General features: G+C 42.3%; 2 protein-coding genes across 3 annotated transcripts in view; both read right to left on the bottom strand.

Moving 5' to 3' along the window:
* MRPS6 (mitochondrial ribosomal protein S6) overlaps positions 1 to 23,677 on the bottom strand; it is a 75,699-nt gene that overhangs the window by 33,795 nt on the left and 18,227 nt on the right. The gene's annotated exons all lie outside the window — the stretch shown is intronic.
* The window catches only part of SLC5A3 (solute carrier family 5 member 3), a 32,191-nt gene continuing 18,075 nt past the window's right edge, over positions 9,562 to 23,677 (bottom strand). Inside the window, exons 2-3 of one of the 2 annotated variants that reach the window (XR_013346378.1) lie at positions 12,084 to 18,696; positions 9,562 to 11,537 (exon numbers count right to left, since the gene is read on the bottom strand). Coding sequence is in view for 1 of the 2 variants with exons in the window: in XM_077818873.1 (XP_077674999.1) it covers positions 16,242 to 18,383 (2,142 nt within the window). In the remaining variant the exon portion in view is untranslated. Of the gene's footprint in view, positions 18,697 to 23,677 lie in introns of both variants that reach the window. The other variant, XM_077818873.1, reaches the window with a different exon arrangement.

Genomic DNA, 23,677 nt, shown 5'->3' on the forward strand with positions numbered 1-23,677 from the left:
GCCTCGCCACCCTGGGGCTGAAGCAGAAAATGTCACGAGGTCTCTGGAAGTCACGGATTCCATGACCTAATCTTAGCCTCACTTATGATCCAAGTAGTAACTCTACTCCTCATCTCCCCATTCTTTTGCAGTCTCCTTTGCTGGGAATCACTCCAGGGCTTGCCTGTACTGCTACTCATAGCTTTGTCAAGCAGCAGCGGCAGCTCAAAACTAGCCTGACTCTTTCCAGTTTAAATTATTTGCTTTTGGTTGCATCTGCAGGGTGCTAGGCATTTTCAAATCAGTTTCCACACTTCTGCAATTTAGAAAAACTCTAAGCAAGGGAGTACCATAGGACTGGAAGGGTCTGAGGGCAGTCTCCTGCTACTGCCGGCAACCTCATCGCAAAATGCCTTTCATAAACTTACCAATCTCCGTCTTAAACCTACTTAGGTTAGGTCTGCCACAGAGGCATGGGTACTGCATGGCCTCCAGAAGACGAGGCTGCATTGGTTTATATTCACAGCCACAAAGGGAAGGAAGTTAAACTTTAAAACCTTGATTCTGCAGAAAGTTACGGTAGTGGGCCTCACACTCTAGTAATTATTAGATATTAGGAACCAGATTTCATGGTCTGAATGATCTTATTTGATTCACCTTTACAGCTCCCCCATTCCTGGGGCATGGCCATTCTCCAGCATCAGATAAAAACTTTCAGCCTAATGAATTATGCAAGGATGCCCACAGCCCAAGGTGTCCTTTATAGCTGTCAAATGCTGGGACATCCCAAGGATGTCCCATAGATAGAGGCCAGAATGTACCATGAGAGCTATTATAGCAGCTCTAGGGCCACTGAAAGATTTCTCTACATAGGAGGGAGTCACCTTGGAGGGTAGTTATACCAGGCTTACATTTGCAACACCAGATTGCATGAGTGAAACTGAGCCCAGTATTCATCTTCTCAACCTTGAGAACCCCTTGATTTAATTGCTCCCCCTCCATTCCAATGGTTGGGGGCAACGTACCAAAACAAAAAATAAATAAAGTTTACGTAACTAGTTTATGGCTAGTATTGAGAATGGTTGCTGTCCATTTTTAGTATTATGAACGTGATGATGTTATAATGCAAATTTATCACTCATTCTTATCATTCTGCAGAGACAACATCCTCAGTAAGGATGTGCTTTTTGGATGACACAGAAAAATATCCTGGGATGCTCACTCTCCCAGGCACAGGGCTGTACATGGTCATAGAATCATAGAATATCAGGGTTGGAAGGGACCCCTGAAGGTCATCTAGTCCAACCCCCTGCTCGAAGCAGGACCAATTCCCAGTTAAATCATCCCAGCCAGGGCTTTGTCAAGCCTGACCTTAAAAACTTCCAAGGAAGGAGATTCCACCACCTCCCTAGGCAACGCATTCCAGTGTTTCACCACCCTCTTAGTGAAAAAGTTTTTCCTAATATCCAATCTAAACCTCCCCCACTGCAACTTGAGACCATTACTCCTCGTTCTGTCATCTGCTACCATTGAGAACAGTCTAGAGCCATCCTCTTTGGAACCCCCTTTCAGGTAGTTGAAAGCAGCTATCAAATCCCCCCTCATTCTTCTCTTCTGCAGGCTAAACAATCCCAGCTCCCTCAGCCTCTCCTCATCAGTCATGTGTTCTAGACCCCTAATCATTTTTGTTGCCCTTCGCTGGACTCTCTCCAATTTATCCACATCCTTCTTGTAGTGTGGGGCCCAAAACTGGACACAGTACTCCAGATGAGGCCTCACCAATGTCGAATAGAGGGGGACGATCACGTCCCTCGATCTGCTCGCTATGCCCCTACTTATACATCCCAAAATGCCATTGGCCTTCTTGGCAACAAGGGCACACTGCTGACTCATATCCAGCTTCTCGTCCACTGTCACCCCTAGGTCCTTTTCCGCAGAACTGCTGCCTAGCCATTCGGTCCCTAGTCTGTAGCGGTGCATTGGATTCTTCCGTCCTAAGTGCAGGACCCTGCACTTATCCTTATTGAACCTCATCAGATTTCTTTTGGCCCAATCCTCCAATTTGTCTAGGTCCTTCTGTATCCTATCCCTCCCCTCCAGCATATCTACCACTCCTCCCAGTTTAGTATTGTCCGCAAATTTGCTGAGAGTGCAATCCACACCATCCTCTAGATCATTTATGAAGATATTGAACAAAACCGGCCCCAGGACCGACCCCTGGGGCACTCCACTTGACACCGGCTGCCAACTAGACATGGAGCCATTGATCACTACCCGTTGAGCCCGACAATCTAGCCAGCTTTCTACCCACCCTATAGTGCATTCATCCAGCCCATACTTCCTTAACTTGCTGACAAGAATACTGTGGGAGACCGTGTCAAAAGCTTTGCTAAAGTCAAGAAACAATACATCCACTGCTTTCCCTTCATCCACAGAACCAGTAATCTCATGATAAAAAGCGATTAGATTAGTCAGGCATGACCTTCCCTTGGTGAATCCATGCTGGCTGTTCCTGATCACTTTCCTCTCATGCAAGTACTTCAAGATTGATTCTTTGAGGACCTGCTCCATGATTTTTCCAGGGACTGAGGTGAGGCTGACTGGCCTGTAGTTCCCAGGATCCTCCTTCTTCCCTTTTTTAAAGATTGGCACTACATTAGCCTTTTTCCAGTCATCCGAGACTTCCCCGGTTCGCCACGAGTTTTCAAAGATAATGGCCAATGGCTCTGCAATCACAGCCGCCAATTCCTTCAGCACTCTCGGATGCAACTCGTCCGGCCCCATGGACTTGTGCACGTCCAGCTTTTCTAAATAGTCCCTAACCACCTCTATCTCCACAGAGGGCTGGCCATCTCTTCCCCATTTTGTGATGCCCAGCGTAGCAGTCTGGGAGCTGACCTTGTTAGTGAAAACAGAGGCAAAAAAAGCATTGAGTACATTAGCTTTTTCCACATCCTCTGTCACTAGGTTGCCTCCCTCATTCAGTAAGGGGCCCACACTTTCCTTGGCTTTCTTCTTGTTGCCAACATACCTGAAGAAACCCTTCTTGTTACTCTTGCCATCTCTCGCTAGCTGCAGCTCCAGGTGCGATTTGGCCCTCCTGATTTCATTCCTACATGCCCGAGCAATATTTTTATACTCTTCCCTGGTCATATGTCCAACCTTCCACTTCTTGTAAGCTTCTTTTTTATGTTTAAGATCCGCTAGGATTTCACCGTTAAGCCAAGCTGGTCGCCTGCCATATTTACTATTCTTTCGACTCATCGGGATGGTTTGTCCCTGTAACCTCAACAAGGATTCCTTGAAATACAGCCAGCTCTCCTGGACTCCTTTCCCCTTCAAGTTAGTCCCTCAGGGGATCCTGGCCATCCCTTCCCTGAGGGAGTCGAAGTCTGCTTTCCTGAAGTCCAGGGTCCGTATCCTGCTGCTTACCTTTCTTCCCTGTGTCAGGATCCTGAACTCAACCAACTCATGGTCACTGCCTCCCAGATTCCCATCCACTTTTGCTTCCCCCACTAATTCTACCCGGTTTGTGAGCAGCAGGTCAAGAAAAGCGCCCCCCCTAGTTGGCTCCTCTAGCACTTATGCCAGGAAATTGTCCCCTACGCTTTCCAAAAACTTCCTGGATTGTCTATGCACCGCAGTATTGCTCTCCCAGCAGATATCAGGAAAATTAAAGTCACCCATGAGAATCAGGGCATGTGATCTAGTAGCTTCCGTGAGCTGCTCATCTACCTCATCCCCCTGGTCCGGTGGTCTATAGCAGACTCCCACCACTACATCACTCTTGTTGCACACACTTCTAAACTTAATCCAGAGACACTCAGGTTTTTCTACAGTTTCGTACCGGAGCTCTGAGCAGTCATACTGCTCCCTTACATACAGTGCTACTCCCCCACCTTTTCTGCCCTGCTTGTCCTTCCTGAACAGTTTATAACCATCCATGACAGTACTCCAGTCATGTGAGTTATCCCACCAAGTCTCTGTGATTCCAATCACATCATAGTTCCAATCACATGGTGTGCAAGCTAAGAGAACAGCAACATCACATTGAGAGAATAAAAGCTAAACAGTTAGCCACCACTGTCCTCCCCTTGAGTTTTTCTAAAAGAACTCATGGGAGGTTGTCAGGGTTCCTTCCCCACTCTGAAAGCTAGGGTACAGATGCGGGGAGCCGCATGAAAGACCCCCTAAACTTATTTCTACCAGTTTAGGTTAAAACTTTCCCAAGGCACAGTCTTTGCCCTTGGATTAGGTAAACGCTGCCACCACCAAGTGATTTAACAAACCATCAGGGAAAGGACCACTTGGAGTTCCTATTTCCCCAAAATATCCCCCCCCCCCAAGCCCTTACACCCCCTTTCCTGGGGAGGCTTGAGAATAAACAAGATGAGCACAGACCAGCCTTGGATTTTTAAGACCCAAAAAAACCCAATCAGAGTCTTAAAAAACAGAACTTTAATAGAAGAACAAAAAAAGAACAACTCTAAGATCAGAATGGAAGATAATCTTACAGGCAGTCAGATTCAAAACACAGAGAATCCCTCTAGGCAAAACCTTAAGTTACAAAAAGACACAAAAACAGGAATACACATTTCCTCCAGCACAGCAAATTTCACAAACCAAAACAAAGAAAACCTAATGCATTTTCTAGCTAGATTACTTACTAACTTTACAGGAGTTGGTGGGCTTGCATCCTTGATCAGTTCCCGGCAAAGGTATCACACAGACAGACAAAAGCCTTTTCCCCCCCTTCAGATCTGAAAGTATCTTGTCCCCTCATTGGTCATTCTGGGTCAGGTGCCAGCCAGGTTACCTGAGCTTCTTAACCCTTTACAGGTAAAAGGGCTTTGTCTCTGGCCAGGAGGGATTTTATAGCACTGTATACAGAAAGGTGGTTACCCTTCCATTTATATTTATGACCGAGGTAAATATGGCAAGTTGGCAGCTGGTGTGCAGGTTCTGTCCACCTGCTCTCCTGGGCCTGCACTATTCATTTAGGGCTGCACTGCCAATTATGGGCACACCAACGTTAACAGATTCTGCAGGCTCATTGGAGTGAGCTGATGCACTGCAAACGGCTCTCTGCTACCAATGCCCTGGACTTGAAATTATGGAGGTAGCAGTGTTGAATCAAACCCTGCCTCCATGGCTTTTTTTTTTTTTTTTTGGGGTGGGGGGGGAGGAGAGGGAGAGAGCGCGCACATGTTCCACACCATGCGTATTAGCTCTTTGTTTTCTGGCCAAGTTCTACAACTATGTTCTGCCTACCTAAATTCCTCTTATAGTTTTAAGTAGACTGGGATAGTCTTAGTTTCTTTGAGTGGATTACTATTTAAATGGTCACTAAATTCCACCCCAGACAGAGCTGCATTTTAATAGTGGGTGAAGAGTGAGGGACTGCAAGATTTATTACAAGTAACCAAAGTCAATGAAGTTAAAACATAAGACAGCTTACAGTATCTACAATTTCTCCCAAATAATTTCAGAAATACATGGGTTTGGGTTTTTTCACCATTTTTATTGAAACTTTTTACAGAATACTTTTTAAACAGGACAAAATGCCATGGTAAAGGAATGTAAACTGCAAGAAACAGTTTGAAGTATCCAGACACTCTCTAATAAGAGTTTTAGTTTGAAGACAAATGCAGTAGGCAAGATAATATGCAAACAGTATACACAGGGTCAGCAGTGAGAACTAGGAGTTTTGCATCAGGTTTACTTCAAAGTTTTTATAACAATATAATACTCTATTCACTAGACCAAAATTACCTTATCATACATCATTTCTATGACAAGAACTTGTAGATATGGACAGTAACAATTTACAAGTATAATCAAGCTATATTAATCTCATTAACACTGCTAAATCTATATTCCTACTACAAGAATTTTTAAAGTCATCCGTCTAATAAGATCTTGCTAGACCCTTAAACAAACACTTGACCGAAGAGAGACCTGGACCCAACTAGAGTTGCCTGATCTGCATGTCCATTTGGTTCATTCCATATGAGTCAGGGGCTAGGGAAAAAGCAGAATTCAAATGCTATATAATATTGTTTGGTTTTGGTCAGCAATGCATTTTAGCAGAATAGTTAAAAATAAGGCAGTTCATTAACTGGTATTTTATATAAAAGCTGCAGAAAATACAACAGCAACGAAAACAGAAAAGTATTTCACAGAAATCTAAGAAAAAAAAGATATCAAATATACAAGGTAAAAGCAGCATCACTTTGACACTGTGCTTTAAAAAAAAGATGAATGAAAAGATTTCTGTCGTGATATTAAAAAAGAATTCGCTTTCTTCTTGAAGAAGACTACTAACATTTTGCACAGCAACTTTTTTTTTTAATAATCACCTCATTTAAAAACGTGTATTGATAGACATAGAATTGTCATATAACATCACCACCATCTTTGCTCAGAGTGTCTGACTTTATACAGTGAAGCTGATAATCTATTTTAAAAAAAAAAAGTGTCACAAGATGTCAATACATAGTCTATTTGATAGTAGAACAAAAATAAAGCAAATGCCTTTTAAACCAACACATAAAGAAAAACCATAAAGTGTTTTGTAGACAAAAAATAAAACCATTTTGCAAACATCAGCATTTTGAGATCTCACCAGTAAAATCAGAAATCCTAGTTACATATTTATTTATATTCTACAACTACTCTTTATCATCACCTAATTAAAGCACATTAAACCACTGAATTATACACATTTTCTTTAAAAAACAACGAAAAACACCTTTAAAACAGTGCACATAAGTTTGTTTACTTTAAAACATCACATGTAACAAGGTTAATATTAATTTCAAAACAATTAAGTTTAAGGGCATGGAACATACAGTTACTGAATAAATACATGAGTATTTCTGCTTTATTATACACTACCAAATCCAAAGCATGTCTCTCAAAGAAAGCTAGAGATAAATGACTCCAAAGATTTTTCAAACCTCTTCCACACAGCCCTTTCTCTGAAAGGTTTTCCCAACAACGCTGTTATCTTAGGATAAGAATATAAAAAACAAAGCTGCATGTTTTAGACGTGCAAGTATCTTTCACTTTGGGTGCTCAAGCAGAGGTTCTGTGATAGCTATTCCCCACTCCACCCTCCTCTAAAACCTTCAGGGAAATCCTTCACACTAGCCAGGTACAAGTACCTACATGACTTACACCAGAAGTATCATCCTGGCCTTTATGGTATGGGGGAAGGGGCAGGTGGAGAGAATGTGGAGGAGAGGCAGAAAAGAGAAGGAGAGTGGTGGGAAGCAGGACTTTGGAGAAGAGCCCGGAGCAGGAGAGCAGAGCAGCGGAGCAGCAGGTCTTTGCCTGGAGCTGGAGCGGAGCCAGAGCACGGCTCCAAAGCCCTGGTGGGAAGCATACAAAGGGTAAACTGAACCATCACATTTCCTTCTCGATATCAATGAAAGATAAAGGAAAAAACTGTTGATGCCATTCTGTCAAAGAAGCTTCTCCAAAATGGAGGGGAAGTTTTCCATAATGAAGTGTACAAAAAGCTTTCAAGAAGCCTTCTCTTTTTAAAAGAAGCTTTTAGTAAATTAGTGGGAGAAAATTAAGAAAAATAAGTTAAGGTGAACAAAAGGGTGACATTTAAAATTAAGCTACAAGCGTCAAAATAGGTGTTATCAAGTGCCATGGTTCAAAAGTTCAAGACAATAAATGGCTAGTTATGTAGGGATGGGTAGAAAAATCATTCTGGATCTCTGTGGCAATTGGTCCAAGTCCACAGCAACAGGCATTGGCCACCATGAGAGGCCAGATACTGAAATTTGAGGGACCAGAATCTGTTACAAAAGATACTATGTTTGTAGTTTTGCAAGCCCCAGGAGTTAATGGTAAACCAACAACATTACATCTAATCTGGGTTCACATCTCTGTTGATCAGATCATGACTCAAGACTGGTAGAGGCATGTTTACGCTACAAAAACCCTGAAGCAATTTCTTACACATCGTAGTCCATGGCATGGTCCAAGTTAGTGTTCTTGCCCATCAAATGTGGTATATGCATAAAGCAGTAAAAGGAATGTAATGAAGTGGTTACACTCATTATTAATACAGGTCTTCACTTTTACCTGAATGCTAAAAGCTCCTTAGCCACTGTTTTAATATTCCAAAGAATATGCACTGGATTTTGCTTTCTATGCACGAAAACAATACTGATAAACATCAAAATGAAGAGAGAAAAACCTTGTCAAGTTACCGTCTTTCATACAACTGAGCCTTCTGCTCTGTAATGTGTCTATGCACCACTGTACAGTATAAGAATATACACATAAAAGTCTGAGATCATGCAGAAAATATTCTTGGGTACAGTTGTATTAATATGAATGATTCTACAGTCGACAACATTAAAACCATCAGTATTATTTTTAAAGCAAAATAAAATATCTCTATTCATTAACAGCCATTAGATATCATGGCTGAAATTCTAGCCCCATTTGCCATTGACTTCAGTGGAGCCAATATTTCACCCCATAACTGAGATTGCAATATAAGTGCCTGGTGATTATCCAGTTTACACTCCCTTTAAAACTGAGAGAAATATACCTAATAAGCATATTTTAAAGATGATAAACATTCCCTCCCTATTCAATAGATTGAGATTTCTTTAAAAAAAATAAAAAAAAATCAGATTAAAAGTGTTCTTCACAGTTGAGTTGCATTAATTTACAATTGGCCTTTTCATAGCTGACCATGCCCATGTTAAAACTATCCCATTTGATTTTCTTACATTACAGAAGCATTAAAAGATACACTTTGGTAGGAAAGTTAGTAAGAAGAGAGATAAGGAACAATGGAGAGGAACAGCAGCAAGATTCAGTTTCCATATAAAACTTGGTAATGTTGACACTTGCACATGGGCTAGTGCTGTCATACAACACTTTACCTCTCTTTACTCATACAACACCAAGACTGACCTAGTGTTTTCAGTTTCAGGTCATACAAGCTATGTAAAAAACACAACTGGTAGACGTATTTTGTCATCTATTAGATGTATCAAATACAGATAGATAACGTTTAATAAATCATATGCAGTGACGAACATTAGCAAATTCTACAGTGACAGCTAAGATGCAGAAATTGAGCTTGCTTGGATATGAAGAAATTACACAGAGATTAGTGGGGAAACAAGTTTCTAAAAAAGCCCAGTATGAAGACAGGTGGATGGTAGTTTCTTTTAAAAAGTCTCCTACCAGTAGGGGCATATTTACACTACAAAACATCAAGTCAACATCCAACCACTACAGTAATTAAGTCATTTGGGTGTGTCCATACCACACTCATTGTGTTGATGGAGCACGTCCTCACTAGCAGCGCTTGCATCGATGCACAGAGCAATGTGCTATGGGTAGCTAACCCATAGTGCAACTAGCCGCAGCCCGGTTTGGGAAGGGCTTGCAATGCCTCATGGAAACAAAACGTCATTGCAGGAGGGAATGGGAACATGGCTTCAACCTCCCATGATGCAGTTTTCTCCCTCCTCTGATATCAACAGCAAACCCCCCATACTTTCCTGCACCTTCCCCTCCCCCCCCCCGCCCTCAAAAGCCTGGCTTAGCCGCACATATGCCATAGCTTGAGAAGGACGGACCCCGCTCAGCTGTGCACTCTTGTTGTGAGCATTATATACACCACATGCCTTATTCTGAAGTATTTCCAGAGCCAAGACAGGAGCCACCACGCAGAACACTGCAATATCACTCAAGCAAGCTATAAAGCAAAACAATTCCCAGTTGCTGCCGGCAGGAACACAGCAGTTGAACACAGTGGAGTGCAGTTTCTGGTCCCAGGAAACAAGCACTGACTGGTGGGACCGGATCGTTATGCAGCTATGGGATGACAAGCAGTGGCTGCAGAACTTTTGAACGCGGAAGGCCACTTTCCAGGAACTTTGTGCAGAGCATTCACCAGCACTGAAGCGCAGCAACACAAAAATGAGACCTGCTCTGACAGTGGAGAAGAGCGTTGCTATCACTCTGTGGAAGCTTGCAACGCAAGACTTCTACTGGTCAGTAGGGAATCAATTTGGAGTTTGTAAATCCACTGCGGGAGCTGCTGTGATCCAAGTGCGCAGGGCCATTAATAGACTTCTGCTAAGAAGGGCAGTGACTCTGGGAAACATGCAGGACATAGTGGATGGTTTTGCTGCAATGGGGTTCCCTAACTGCAGTGGAGCAATAGACAGAACACATATCCCAATCGTGGCACAAACCACCTTGCCAAAAAGAGTACATAAACCAAAAGGGATACTTCTGAATGGTGTTGCAAGTCCTGGTGCATCACAGGGGTATTTCACCGACATCAACGTGGGATGGCCAGGAAAGGTGCATGATGCACACATCTTTAGGAACGCAGGTCTGTTCAGAAAACTGCAAACAGGGACTTTCTTTCCAGACCGCAAAATAGCCATTGCTGATGTTGAAATGCCAGTCGTGATCCTGGGATACTCAGCCTATCCCTTGCTCCCATGGCTCATGAAGCCATACACCAACTCATTGGACAGCAGTAAGGAGCGGTTCAACCATAGGCTGAGCAAGTGCAGAATGGTGGTTAAACGTGCCTTTGGACATTCAAAGGGTCGCTGGCGCAGTTTGCTTATTAGATTAGCCCTCAGTGAAAGCAATATCCTCATCATTATCACTGCCTGCTGTGTGCGCTCCATAATATCTGTGAGGTAAAGGGAGAGAAGTTTCTGCAGCGATGGGGTGTGGACGCAGATAGGTTGGCAGCTGATTTTGAGCAGCCAGATACCAGGGCAAGAAGAAGAGCCCAGCAAGGAGCTCTGTGTCTCTGGAAGGTTCTGAAAAGCAGTTTCACTAATAATGCAGATAAGTGGTGCACATTATTGTGGCTTGTGCTTTCCCCTATCATTCCCCCACTGTATCAGTTCTGCTGGACCTCCCCTCCCCTAGGTCTCCATGGTTGGAATAAATAAAGAGTATTTCATTCTCTAAATGTTGTCTGTTATTGCACAAAAATAAAAACAAAACAGGAAAATAATTTAACCTTGGGCAAACTGTGTGATAAAATTGGAAGGGGAAAAACCAAGCCTGCTTGTGTCTGAAAGCACAGAAGTCTTGCCCATCAAAGGTCTCTGAATTGTTGCCTTTTGTTTTTAGTACCCTCCCCCGGTGTTGAGTGGAAGGGATACTGCACCTTCCCCTGCCACTTCCTGGAACACTTGGGAAGGAGGATTGAGAATAGGGTGATGCTTGCAGGCTATTCTGCAGGGGCTGTAAAGTTGTTTTTCTTGATGCTCAGATACCTTAATGTGTCCGATTGGTCCTTTATAAAACACATCATCTCATCCTGCAGGGTACGCTCATGCTCCTGGGATGCTCTCCAGCTGTCCGTATCCATGTCCAGTTTTTCAAACAATTAAATCCTCCAGGCTCTTAGCTCCATGTCAGCTGTCCCAGAGGCATTCATTAGCTCACTGAACACATTCATCACACGTTCTTTTTTCCACCTTCTATCTGCAAAAGCCTCTCCGCCAGTATAGAGCATATGCTGAAGGCCAAATTTTCCACTATAAGGCATGCAAAGCACAAGGCAACCATTGTTAGTGCATACCCTGGGTCTAGTGCAAGTTTACTATTTAAATATCACTTCCCTTATTATACTGAAGTACAAGCCAGAACATAATCAGAATCCCTGCCTGTCCAATGAACCAGTTTGCTGTTCCAGCCATGGTGAGTATGGCCCAGCAGCCTAGGTAACAGGCCTTGTACTGCAACTTGTGGGAAATCTGAATTGGGAGCTCAGGTGGGTAGGTGGATAATGCCCCCTCCCCTTAGCAACATGGAGGCAGACACTCACTGCACTTCACTTTTTCCTTCATATTAAACAAAAAAAAAAGTATATAACAGCATGTACCCCTACAGTTTGACTGGAATTGCATAATTACTAGAGACGCCTTCCCCTGCATCACACTCGGCCATCATGCTGTCCTGCGACCAACTGACTGGTCTGGGGTTAAAAATAGCTCCTGGCTCTTGGGGAGAATGGATCCCCCACCTCACCTGCCTCCCATTCTCCTCCTCCTCTACATCCAGAATGTCTTCCTCATTTTTACCTGAGGTGGCCCTGGACTTGGACTCCTGGGAGGTATCCATCCTATGGTAGGAGGGTAGTGGTGGGGTTGCCACCGAGAATCACATGTAGGAACAGTATGTCTGTGGGGCAGAATCATAAGGACTGTTCATCTCCCTTGTCTTCTGGTATGCCTGCCAAAGTTCTTTGGTTTTCAAATGTCAGTGCTGCATGTCCTTGGTGTAGCCCTTCTCCCTCATGTCCCACACAATCTTTTTGTAGACCTCTACGTTTCTTCAGCTGGATCAGAGCTGTGTCTGTACAGACGCTTTTCTCCACAGACCAATAAGAACCACCACCACCTGTGTACTTCAGGCTGGAGCACGTTTGGGGCTCTGACTCTCCATGATCAGCTGTGCCGGTGAGCTCTCCAAGCTGATCAAACAGGAAATGGGAATTCAGAAGTTCCTGGGGATTTAAAAAGGGAGGGGCTGTTTCCTGTGTACCTGGCTGCTGAGCAGCAGAGTTGAACACATCTCCAGAGTAGTCACAGTGGAGAATTGCGGGACTCCTCCTGGAGGATAATTTGGTCAACTTACACAACACTGCGTTTACACTGCCTCTCTGACCCAACAACACCGAATTAAGCGCTACGCCTCTCGTGGAAAAGTTGACATTACAGTCAATGTATGTCAGTGGAAGGGACCTGGTACAGTAGAACCTCAGAGTGACTAACACCTCGGGAATGGAGGTTGGTTGTAACTCTGAAACGTTCATAACTCTGAACAAAATGTGATGGCTGTTCTTTCAAAAGTTTACAACTGAACATTGACTTAATACAGCTTTGAAACTCTACTATGCAAAAGAAAAATGCTGCTTTTAACCATCTTAATTAAAAAAAACAAGCACAGAAACAGTTTCCTTACCTTGTCAACATTTTTTTTTTTAATCCTTTTTTTTTTTGTAGTCATTTACATTTAACACAGTATTGTACTGAATGGCTTTTTGTCCATCCCCTCCCCGTCTCTGCTGCTGCCTGAATGCATACTTCTGGTTCCAAATGAGATATATGGTTGACCAGCCAGTTTGTAACTCTGAGGTTCTACTGTAGAGTAGATGCATACATTATTAGGTCTACGAAAGGTAGCTTCCATCAACCTAAGTTTACAGTGTAGACCAGGCCTCAGTTATGAAGACAGGGAGAGAATACAGCCATTTTATCAACTGAGTTTCCAACTATGACTACAACACTTTGCCATATTTAATCCAACAATAGGTTGTCTTACTTCTGTGAAGCTACATAGTGACAGGACTCGATTGATCCCCATTGGAAATAAATTTTTAGAACTAGTGTAATATGGACTTTTAGTATGAAAACATTTAAAATGTAAAGATACAACCAAATAGAGCTAAGTAAACTGTGTTTTAGTATTCGAAGTATAATCAAACACATGCCAATAGACTGAAACTCCTTGTCTTTAAAAGTGTAGACCTAATACAGCCATAATTATTGGTGAATATTACATGTTGTTACAGGGTTAAAATTTTATCACTGATCATAAGTGTGCCCAGTGCCATGTGCACTCATTGTGCAGTAAACATGTAAAGTGGGCTTGGTAGAAAAGAACTCATCTGGGGCAAAGGAACTAGGGAAGAGACTGTTAGGCAGGCTGCTGTTTATCTAGGTGGAGACAAGATATATGCTTCTGGCCCTATTACTGTGTGAGGCATTCCAGGGAAAGAGTAAGAAGGACTGAAGCAGTGGCAGTAAAGCAAAGGGTCCCTGAGCCAGCCTACCTTTGAGAGGCAGGTGATAATACATTCATTAAAACTAGATCAAGAAGGGCCAGTAAGCAAACCCTCTAATGCCAGTTGCTGATGGAAATATATGCAGAGTTAATATGGGATAGTGCCTGTTAACATCCCAAAGATGGCACACCACACCCCCCAAAGTGTGCTACTGAGCATTTTAGCCAGGCCCTGAAAATGCATATAGAAGCTCTGGGTCCACAGCCACTCTGTCCCTACACAAAAGGGAGGAGGCTCCCTGAGTTCTTCATCCCCCTCCTCTTCCTAGTGTATCCATCTAGATTTAGGGCAAACCCATCCAAGCTTTTTTTATTTACTGTTTGTTTATATGCAGGGTAAAGAGTTTTGTTCATTTCTTCATATACTGTATCATTTCCCCCATCACACCTCCAATAACTTATGAACTTGAGTTTCCATTTTTACAGAATCTTTCATGTACTAAGAATTTATCATTTAAAAAAATATTTTTCTGTATGAAGCAACCCATTTAAACAACAACTTTTACACACATTGACAACACTACCAAAACCAAGCCTCATTCATGTACAGTAACTGCCGTCATCTACATTATTCAAACATGGCTCATATGCTCATCGCTCTACTGCGATCCACAGTGTTCTACTTTCCAAGCGCAAGATAGAAACAAAGCTGATAATGAACAGTAGTTGCTGTGAAACATCTTGGCATCTATTCAAATCCACAGACCTACCAGCCTCCATTGCTATTTCAAGAGTATGGTAAATGACCAGTTCCATCAGATAATCTAGTTATTGTTGGCTTACCAAGAGCTGTTCAGTGACCTACTGGAGTTCTATGCAGCAAGATGTTTTTCCTCCAGCAGTCAATAATTAGATTCAACCCAGATTCCATTAACCTACCATTTTTACTCACACCAAGTAGCACACTATTCTGCTAGCAATCCCATTAAAATCAACAGGCTACTCAGGGTAATTAAACTGGGTATTAAACTGTGTCCAATTCTGCAAACCCTTAATAGAGTTTCCAGTAACAGCCCCTAGGGGAAAAAACTTCAAAGTCTCATCTTTTTTGCACTCCTGTAATTTGAAGGTACTTTGCTAAAGCACAAGAAGTTGTTTTGCTTTTCCACATACGCATAAAAAAAACCCCAGCTGAAGATAATGAAGCTGCCCACTACATTCACTTCCTTCCCCATGTGGAATCCTTCAGACTGTTCTTTTCCTAACAGATGAAGTTAGAAAGAAAGAGTACTGTGCTAAATACAGACTCTTGTTATTTGTTGCTTCCACTTCCCTCTTCCACAATAGAAATTTAAAACATATCCATAGTACACATTAGTTAACATTTAACAGACTGCACTGCATCTAGCTTGATGATAGGGTTGCTAGAGATTTCCTTTAGGGGTATTTTTTTAAATCCAGTTGAAGTATATTCGAGTTTTCACTTTGATAATTCTTGGGCAGATCTCTTTTCCTAGCAATAGCATCCATCTGGAGCTTGCTCCCTAAGGAGAGGCTAACCCTATTCATGTACACAGCAAAAATGTTACAGAAATTTGGAATGGGGTGGGAGTGAATTTGTTTTGGTCCACATTTACTAGAAAATTCAGGTAGAGTATCCATCCCTTTTTGACCCCCGCCCTCAGTAGGGTCATAAACTAAAGTTTACAAAAAGTTAAACAGTGTATAATTTCAGGCTTGCTCACATCCATCCCTCAAAAATATATATCAATCTTTCACCATACCAGTGTTTAATTTGGATAGGAGGAAAAAAAAAAGTTAAAATCTGTGACTAAGTATGTTTGGTTTCTAATCTTATGGAGAAAAGTAGAAGGCAGCTGCAGAGTGACCGCATGTTCCAAAATAATACATGAGGAGATAAGTGCATGCAGAATGCTGTCTTTTTGTTGAGTATAAATGAATTGGGCAATTTAAGCACCACACATTTTTTGTACGTAATTTTAAAAAAAAAGTGAAAAACTGCAAGCAAAATTAAGCAACAACATGTTGGTCAAGTTAGCAGGAGTATGATACAGAGGATAAACTATATATGGGTATCTTTAGACTGACAGCCTTGATAATGCCAATTATACACTTAATTTTATTTTCACTTTAATATTGGATTGAGCACCTCTAATGTTCTTCCTTAAAAACAGCCACCTCCTCTTTCTTTGGTGTATACACACACACACACGTACACCTTGCAGTACTGCACTAAAAACCACATTCTTCCTTATTTAAACAGAGCTAATATAATACATATCTCAAATGGTCTTTAAATTGGCTGACAAATTGATTTTACAATATAGCGTAAACAATGCCTGAGATGCAAGTTTTGTATTTTTTTTTAAAATTCTCCAGAGAGACTTGTATCAGCTTCTGTATGTTTAGCCATACCCTTAAAGCTTCACCACTCACAAAGAGAAATAGACAAACATGAATATTCCAAGTGAACAGACACAGAACAGTCCAATATTTAGTAATAGTTTAACTTTTGGAGTCTCTTCCAACATTTGTAAACAGAGAGTCTCTTCCTCTGTATCTTGGATGGCTCTTTCATTCATGTTTCTACTTCTAAAGCCACAGAACCAATCTATGAATTTCCAATGTTTATCTCGATCATCAGTCTCTTCCTCACGCTTTTTCTCACCCATGAGAGCCACCTGTCCATTTGAATAACAATCAACTGGTGTTTCAACTTCAGAGTGACTTACAGAAATCACTGGGTTGCTGTCTTCTCTGCAAGTAACTAGAAGATTTATATCCTCAGGCTTAATATTTTTAATATTTTCTTCAGATTTACCATTTGGCAAGATATGATTGGCATTTTCATTACATTTCAAGACGGTTTTTTCTTGTACCTTATATGGATCCTCTTTTGAAGCATTTTCTTTTACAGACCTGATTTTTAGAGACCAGAAAGTGGTTGTTCGAATCTGTTCCTTTGTTGGTGGTGGTGTAAAGAGGCTTACTGTAATAGTCACAATTCCAGTGATCCAAAACAGAGCAGTAGCAATATACATATAATGGATATTTTTGATGAAGCCTGGCCTAGTATCAGGCTGGTTACACTCAGGGACACGATAAATAAACGCCAATATCAGCCTTATAGACCCAAGAACAAACCCAACCATTCCACCATAGAATGCCCCTTGTTCGTTGCAACGCTTCCAAAAAATACCCAATAGAAACAGTGCAGCCACTGGTGGAGTCAAATAATCTGCTACCTCTTGTATATAGAGATACATCTGGCCTCCTTGCATTTCCACGATTATTGGAACCCAGGCAATGCTTATAATTACCATGAAAGCGACAAACACTCTTCCTACAATCATTAGTTCTCTAGATGGGGCACTCTTGCGTATGAGTTTGTAGACATCAAGTGTAAATATAGTGCTGGCACTGTTAAATATTGAGTCCAAGTCACTCATTAGTGCAGCAATCATTACAGCCATCATAAGTCCCCGCAGACCAACTGGTACAAGTTTCATCACCAAACGTGGATAGGCAATGTTAGAGCATCCAGCTCTGCTTCCACAGACTTGCATGCAGTGTTCGGGACTGATACAGGCAATGTCATCTGCAAACAGTATACGTGAAATCATCCCTGGGATAACTATAATAAACATAGGCAACAGCTTTAAAAAGCCTGCCATTAGTGTGGATCCTTTGGCATGAGCAATATTTTTTGCAGCTAAAACCCTCTGAACTATGACTTGGTCAGCACACCAGTACCATACAGAAGCCGGGGTCTGCCCAAACAGAAATCCAGGCCAGGGAATATCTTCATCTGTTGGCTCACGCAACATTTTAAGAGCATCAGGCTTTGGATGGACATGACAAAAGTTGGTATTGGAAAGATTGTAGGTTAACAAGATTGACGTAATATTTGGTGTTGCCAACATATACCTTCTTTTAACTTCTTCAAACCCACCAACCTCCTTCATACTTATGATCATGAGTGTGAGGGCACCAATAATCATAAGCAGAGCTTGAAGAGTGTCCGTGTAGATGACCGCCACAAGACCTCCAGTCACAGTCAACAAAGCAGTCATTCCAATAAGCAGGATAACTGACAAATAAAGGTTCCAACCTAGAGATTCTTGAATAAAGAGTGCACCTGAATACAAGTCAACAGAAAGTTTGGTGAAGATATAAAGAATCAAAGACAACGCCGCAAAATATATTTGAATTCTATGTCCTCCAAAACGTTTGGACAAGTATTCAGGCATGGTATATACTCCTGACCGTACGTAGACTGGGATGAAGACCCATCCTAAAAGCTGTAAAAGCATTAAGGCGTTGAACTCCCATGCACCTACTGCAAATCCACTTGCTGCTCCAGATCCTGCGAGCCCAATGAAGTGTTCACTCCCAATATTGCTCACAAATAAGGATGCACCAATAGCTATCCATGTCATAGAACGGCCTGCCAAGAAGTAGCCACTTACGGTGCTTCGATTGTATTTCCACATGGCAAAAAAGCCTATGCACAGTACAAGCACAAAGTACAGTGTCACAATGGCAATGTCTGCTGTTTCCAAAGAAGCCCTCATTTTTATAAACAAAATGACTTCCGACTGACGATGTCCAATTTTCACCCCCCAAGAAGTCTTTAGAGTAATATGTGAACCAGTTTACATTTATCAATACTGCAGATCAAATTCTTTGTCCCTTGATTTGCTGTCTTGATGGTGGTGGTTGTAGTACACTTTGAGAAGACAGATTTATTTTCTCCGCTTCTTAAATCGAAATTTGAGAACTTAGCACGCACTTTTAATCGACTTTCCACAAGATCAGCATTAACTCTGTTGATGTAGGAGAAATTCTTAGCTGCAGCTAAGTCTAGTGAGGCCTACTGTACCAACCCTGCAAGGCAGCAAAGACAAAAGACAAAGATTGAATTAGAGAAGGATTTCACTCGATTTATGAGAAAGATTTGAAGTCTATCAAAACAAGGCTGATTACAAGGCTTTTCCTCTTTTAAATTGTATTTGTGCAAGATAGAACAGAGAATTCATTACTCAAACTGAGTAGTGCCCTTTATAATTAAGCTGAAAATCTGGACATGGTACACGTGTATCAATGGATACAGCAAACAAGAGCATAAAGATTAAATGGCTTTAAAAAAAAAAAGTCAAATACTCTCAACACAACAAAATGCATTCTCATTAGGGATTTCCCTCCCCCCCCCCCCCTCCCCACTCCCCAATGCCTCACAGGATTAAAGTCTATTTTAAAAGACATTAAAATAAGCCCTTCCACATTTGCATAGAAAGACACTTTACATTATGACAAAGTTTACTTGGATAGTCCTTTTTTTAATTTCCCCAGGATTCCACCCTAAACAGCCCAAGTTTTCTCTTGCTAGATCCTGAAGTGATGTCACAATTCTGTGTTTGAGACACCACTCTGTTGCCATGACTAAATATAGGAATGAAGTCATAACACTGCCACGCGTATCAAATAATGGTAAGTTTATGACTAACTGTAAAACTGAGGTTATTCTACAAGTTTTAGAACAACTTTGTGTGATATGCACTGCACCCCACAGAGCCATTTTTAAGTGGGAAAGGTATCAGGAAATTCCAGGGGGGGGAAATAGGGAGGAGGGCGGAGTTTTGTTTACATTAATAGGGCAAGCAAAACAAGACCTAAACACATCTTGATGGCGAGTGAGTGAGTGTTTGTAAGTAATATGGTAACTTCTGAAGACCATGTCCAATGAATTCTAAAATTTCAGGTAACACTCTAGGTATCAATGAGAAGAACCCTATTGATTTTTGTGACAATCAGAAAACCGGAAAAAGTCAGTTTTCTACACAGTGCCCATTTGGGGCTGCAAGCAGAGAGCATTATGAGGTCAGAGGTAACTCAGCCAGTCATTGCTCAATATCACCAGTTTATCTGCATATATCAATCCTATTGAATGAAGTGAGTCAGCAAATGAAGCTGCAGATCAGGACTCGGGTGCTTTGACAGAGTTCAGAGGATCAGGACTAGAACAGCAGGGGCTGCTTCAGATCAGAAGCTAGAGCAGCAGAGTAGGAATGAGGCTAGAGATCGGCACCGTTGCTCCCTCCAAACTATACCTGGCTCAAATAGGATCACTTACCTTTGCCTAGTCAAAATTGTTTTAGTTCATCTAAACCAGGGGAGAGATGACCAGGAAAGATAGCATGGTTAGGGTTACGGGAGAGAGTCCTACCAGTTCAGGGATAGAGACCAAGTTCCTGCCCTGCCCTCCACCTGCCAGTTCAGCCTACAAACACAATCAAGAGTGTAGCTCTCTAGTTGTTTTTGTGATTTAGTGCACACTACTACTTGTAATTTTGTGTTTTAATTGGAATGAGTTGACTTCAGTGTGTGTGGGAGGGCCAGGGGGATGAAATCTTGTTTACACTAATAGTTTTGGTACTTAAAAAACCCAACAGAAAATCACCTCAAAATATGCCAGTTTTATTTTCAAATTTTGCTATTTTTGACGGTTTCCACCAGCCAGGGAAGTTCCAATTTACTTTCCTCCCCACCCACCCCCTTTTTTAAAAAAATAAAATAAAATAAAAAAAGTGCTGGTTTCGGTAGTTCCAAATTTAAAAGGTTTTGTATATCATTTCTCCTTCTGTTCCACAGAGCTTGACAAAAACACCTCACCACTTCTACCATCAGCACTGATTTTCATAATTCATTTTTGTCCAGCACCACTTTTTAATTATTTAAAATTAAATTAACACTGTGGTTTTATAAAGACACAGGAAGCCATAGGAATACAGCTAAAAATAAAAGCTATTTTTCAAGTCAAAACTGTTTCCATAGCCTTTAGTGATTAATCTGCAACTGTTCTCTTTTACTAGTGTTCACTTTATGTAGGAGAGGGAGAAATGAAGATTCTTGATTTAGGTTTTTGGTGAAAAGGAAGCTCCAAGCGAGGGCGTGGCTGACACTTGTAGAAGTCACACCCTGATTACAGATGCTTTAAAATAAACAGATGTTGGACAACTCTAATATACAGAGATAGACAGCTGAGATATAGTTCTATGGGACTGTCCTAAACTCATCGTCTGTTTCTAGGAACCAGCAGACCTGTGACCTACTTTGACCCTTTGAACTCTGACTATTCTTTCTGCCATGGAAGGGGATACATTAATGAGAATCAACTCTACACTTAAGATAAGGATGTGTTTTGTGCCTACTGCAGGGATCCAACTTATGTTTATTGTTAAGCTTGGAAGGATTAATTAACCTGTAAATGTCAATTTCACTACACACATGCAAACCAATTAAGTATTGCCATCACTAATAACTGAATTCTACCGATAAGCAAAGTCAGGGAATGCTGCTTGAGAAGTTAAGAGTTTGATTTAAGGATGTTTACTTTGTATATTTTGACAAGTGATGTTCACAATTTGTGTTTTAGCAGTTATAAAACTAACTTTTTGAATCTCAACATCTACGGTCATTAAAGAATTATGTCGAAACCTGCCCCTACATTTTTTGTGTATTTATTGTGTGAAAAGCAAGTCCTTCCTCCCTACTAAAGTTAAAGCATTTACTGAGCGCAGAATGAGTTTTCTGAGAATTTACGAGTGAGTTGACTATTCTGAGTTAAAATTAAACTAAGGGTATGTCTACGCTACGAAATTAGGTCGATATTATAGAAGTCTATTTTTAGAAATCGATTTTATACAGTCGATTGTATAGGTCCACACTAAGCGCATTAAGTCGGAGTGCATCCTCACTACCGTGGCTAGCATCAACTTATGGAGCGGTGCACTGTGGGTAGCTATCCCACAGTTCCCACCGCCCGCTGGAATTCTGGGTTAAGCTCCCAATGCCTGATGGGACAAAAATATTGTGACGGGTGGTTTTGGGTACATGTCATCAGTCGCCCCTCCCTCCGTGAAAGCAACAGCAGACAATCATTTCGCACCTTTTTTCCCCGTGCGGATGCCATACTGCTTTCAGCAGATGGTGCAGTAGGACTGCTAACCATCATCATCCACCGCTTCCGCTGCTACTCTGCTGCTATTGTCTCAATAGCGAATTTCTCCATGTTGTCTGTCATGGGCTCCCAGGTATGCGTGTTCTTTCTTGGGAAATGTGCACGGTGCTAACTATCGTCATCCACCGCTTCTGCTGCAACTCTGCTCTCCTGCTCTCATGAATCCACTTCGCAGATCCTCGTTGTTCTCTATAAATATCTATTCTCGTGGCCTCCGTCGTCAGCCACTGTTTCTGCTGCAACTCTGCTCTCCTGCAGATGGCATACCATTGCAAGCATGGACCTGCTCAGATCACCGCGGCAGTTATGAGCCTTGTAAACACCTCGTGCATTATCCTGCAGCATATGCAAAAGCAGGCGGAGGCAGCAACGGCAGCGCAATGACAAGAGTGATAAGGACATGGACACAGACTTCTCTCAAAGTACAGGCCCTGGCAATTTGGACATCCTGGTGGCAATGGGGCAAGCTCATGCTGTGGAACGCCAATTCTGGGCCCAGGAAACAAGCACAGGGTGGTGGGACCGCATAGTGTTGCGGGTCTGGGATGATTCCCAGTGGCTGCGAAACTTTTGCATGCGTAAGGGCACTTTCATGGAACTTTGTGACTTGCTTTCCCCTGCCCTGAAGTGCAGGAATACCAAGATGAGAGCAGCCCTCACAGTTCACAAGCAAGTGGCGATAGCCCTCTGGAAGCTTGCAAAACCAGACAGCTACCGGTCAGTCAGGAATCAATTTGGAGTGGGCAAATCTACTGCGGGGGCTGCTGTGATCCAAGTAGCCAACGCAATCATTGAGCTGCTGCTATCAAGGGTAGTGACCCTGGGAAATGTGCAGGTCATAGTGAATGGCTTTGCTGCAATGGGGTTCCCTAACTGTGGTGGGGCAATAGACGGAACACATATCCCTATCTTGGGACCGGACCACCAAGGTAGCCAGTACATAAACCGAAAGGAGTACTTTTCAATGGTGCTGCAAGCACTGGTGGATCACAAGGGACGTTTCACCAACATCAACATGGGATGGCTGGGAAAGGTACATGACACTCCTCTTCAGGAACTCTGGTCTGTTTCAACAGCTGCAGCAAGGGACTTACTTTCCAGACCAGAAAATAATGGTTGGGGATGTTGAAATGCCTATAGTTATCCTTGGGGACTCTGCCTACCCCTTAATGCCATGGCTCACGAAGCCATACACAAGCAGCCTGGACAGTAGTAAGGAGCTGTTCAACTAAAGGCTGAGCAAGTGCAGAATGGTGGTAGAATGTGCATTTGGATGTTTAAAAGCACGCTGGCACAGTTTACTGATTTGGTTCGACCTCAGCGAAACCAATATTCCCATTGTTATTACTGCTTGCTGTGTGCTCCACAATCTCTGTGAGAGTAAGGAGGAGACATTGATGGAGGAGTGGGAGGTTGAGGCAAATTGCCTGGCTGCTGATTACATGCGGCCAAACACCAGGGCGATTAGAAGAGCACAGCAGGGCATGCTGCGCATCAGAGAAGCTTTGAAAACCAGTTTCATGACTGGCCAGTCTACAGTGTGACAGTTCTGTTTGTTTCTCCTTGATGAAAACCCACCCCCTTGGTTCACGCTACTTCCTTGTAAGCCAACCGCTCTGCCCCTTTGATCACCGTTTGCAGAGGCAATGAAGTCATTGTTTTTTCAAAATCATGCATTCTTTATTAATTCATCACACAAATAGGGGGATAACTGCCAAGGTAGCCCGGGAGGGGTGGGAGAGGATGGAAGTACTGGGTGGGTGGTGCATGAGGGGAGAAGGGAAGGACAAGGCCACACTGCACTTCAAAACTTATTGAATGCCAGCCTTCTGATGCTTGGGCAGTCCT

This window comes from Eretmochelys imbricata, chromosome 1, assembly GCF_965152235.1.
Source record: "Eretmochelys imbricata isolate rEreImb1 chromosome 1, rEreImb1.hap1, whole genome shotgun sequence".
In the NCBI taxonomy this organism is placed as follows: Eukaryota; Metazoa; Chordata; order Testudines; family Cheloniidae; genus Eretmochelys; species Eretmochelys imbricata.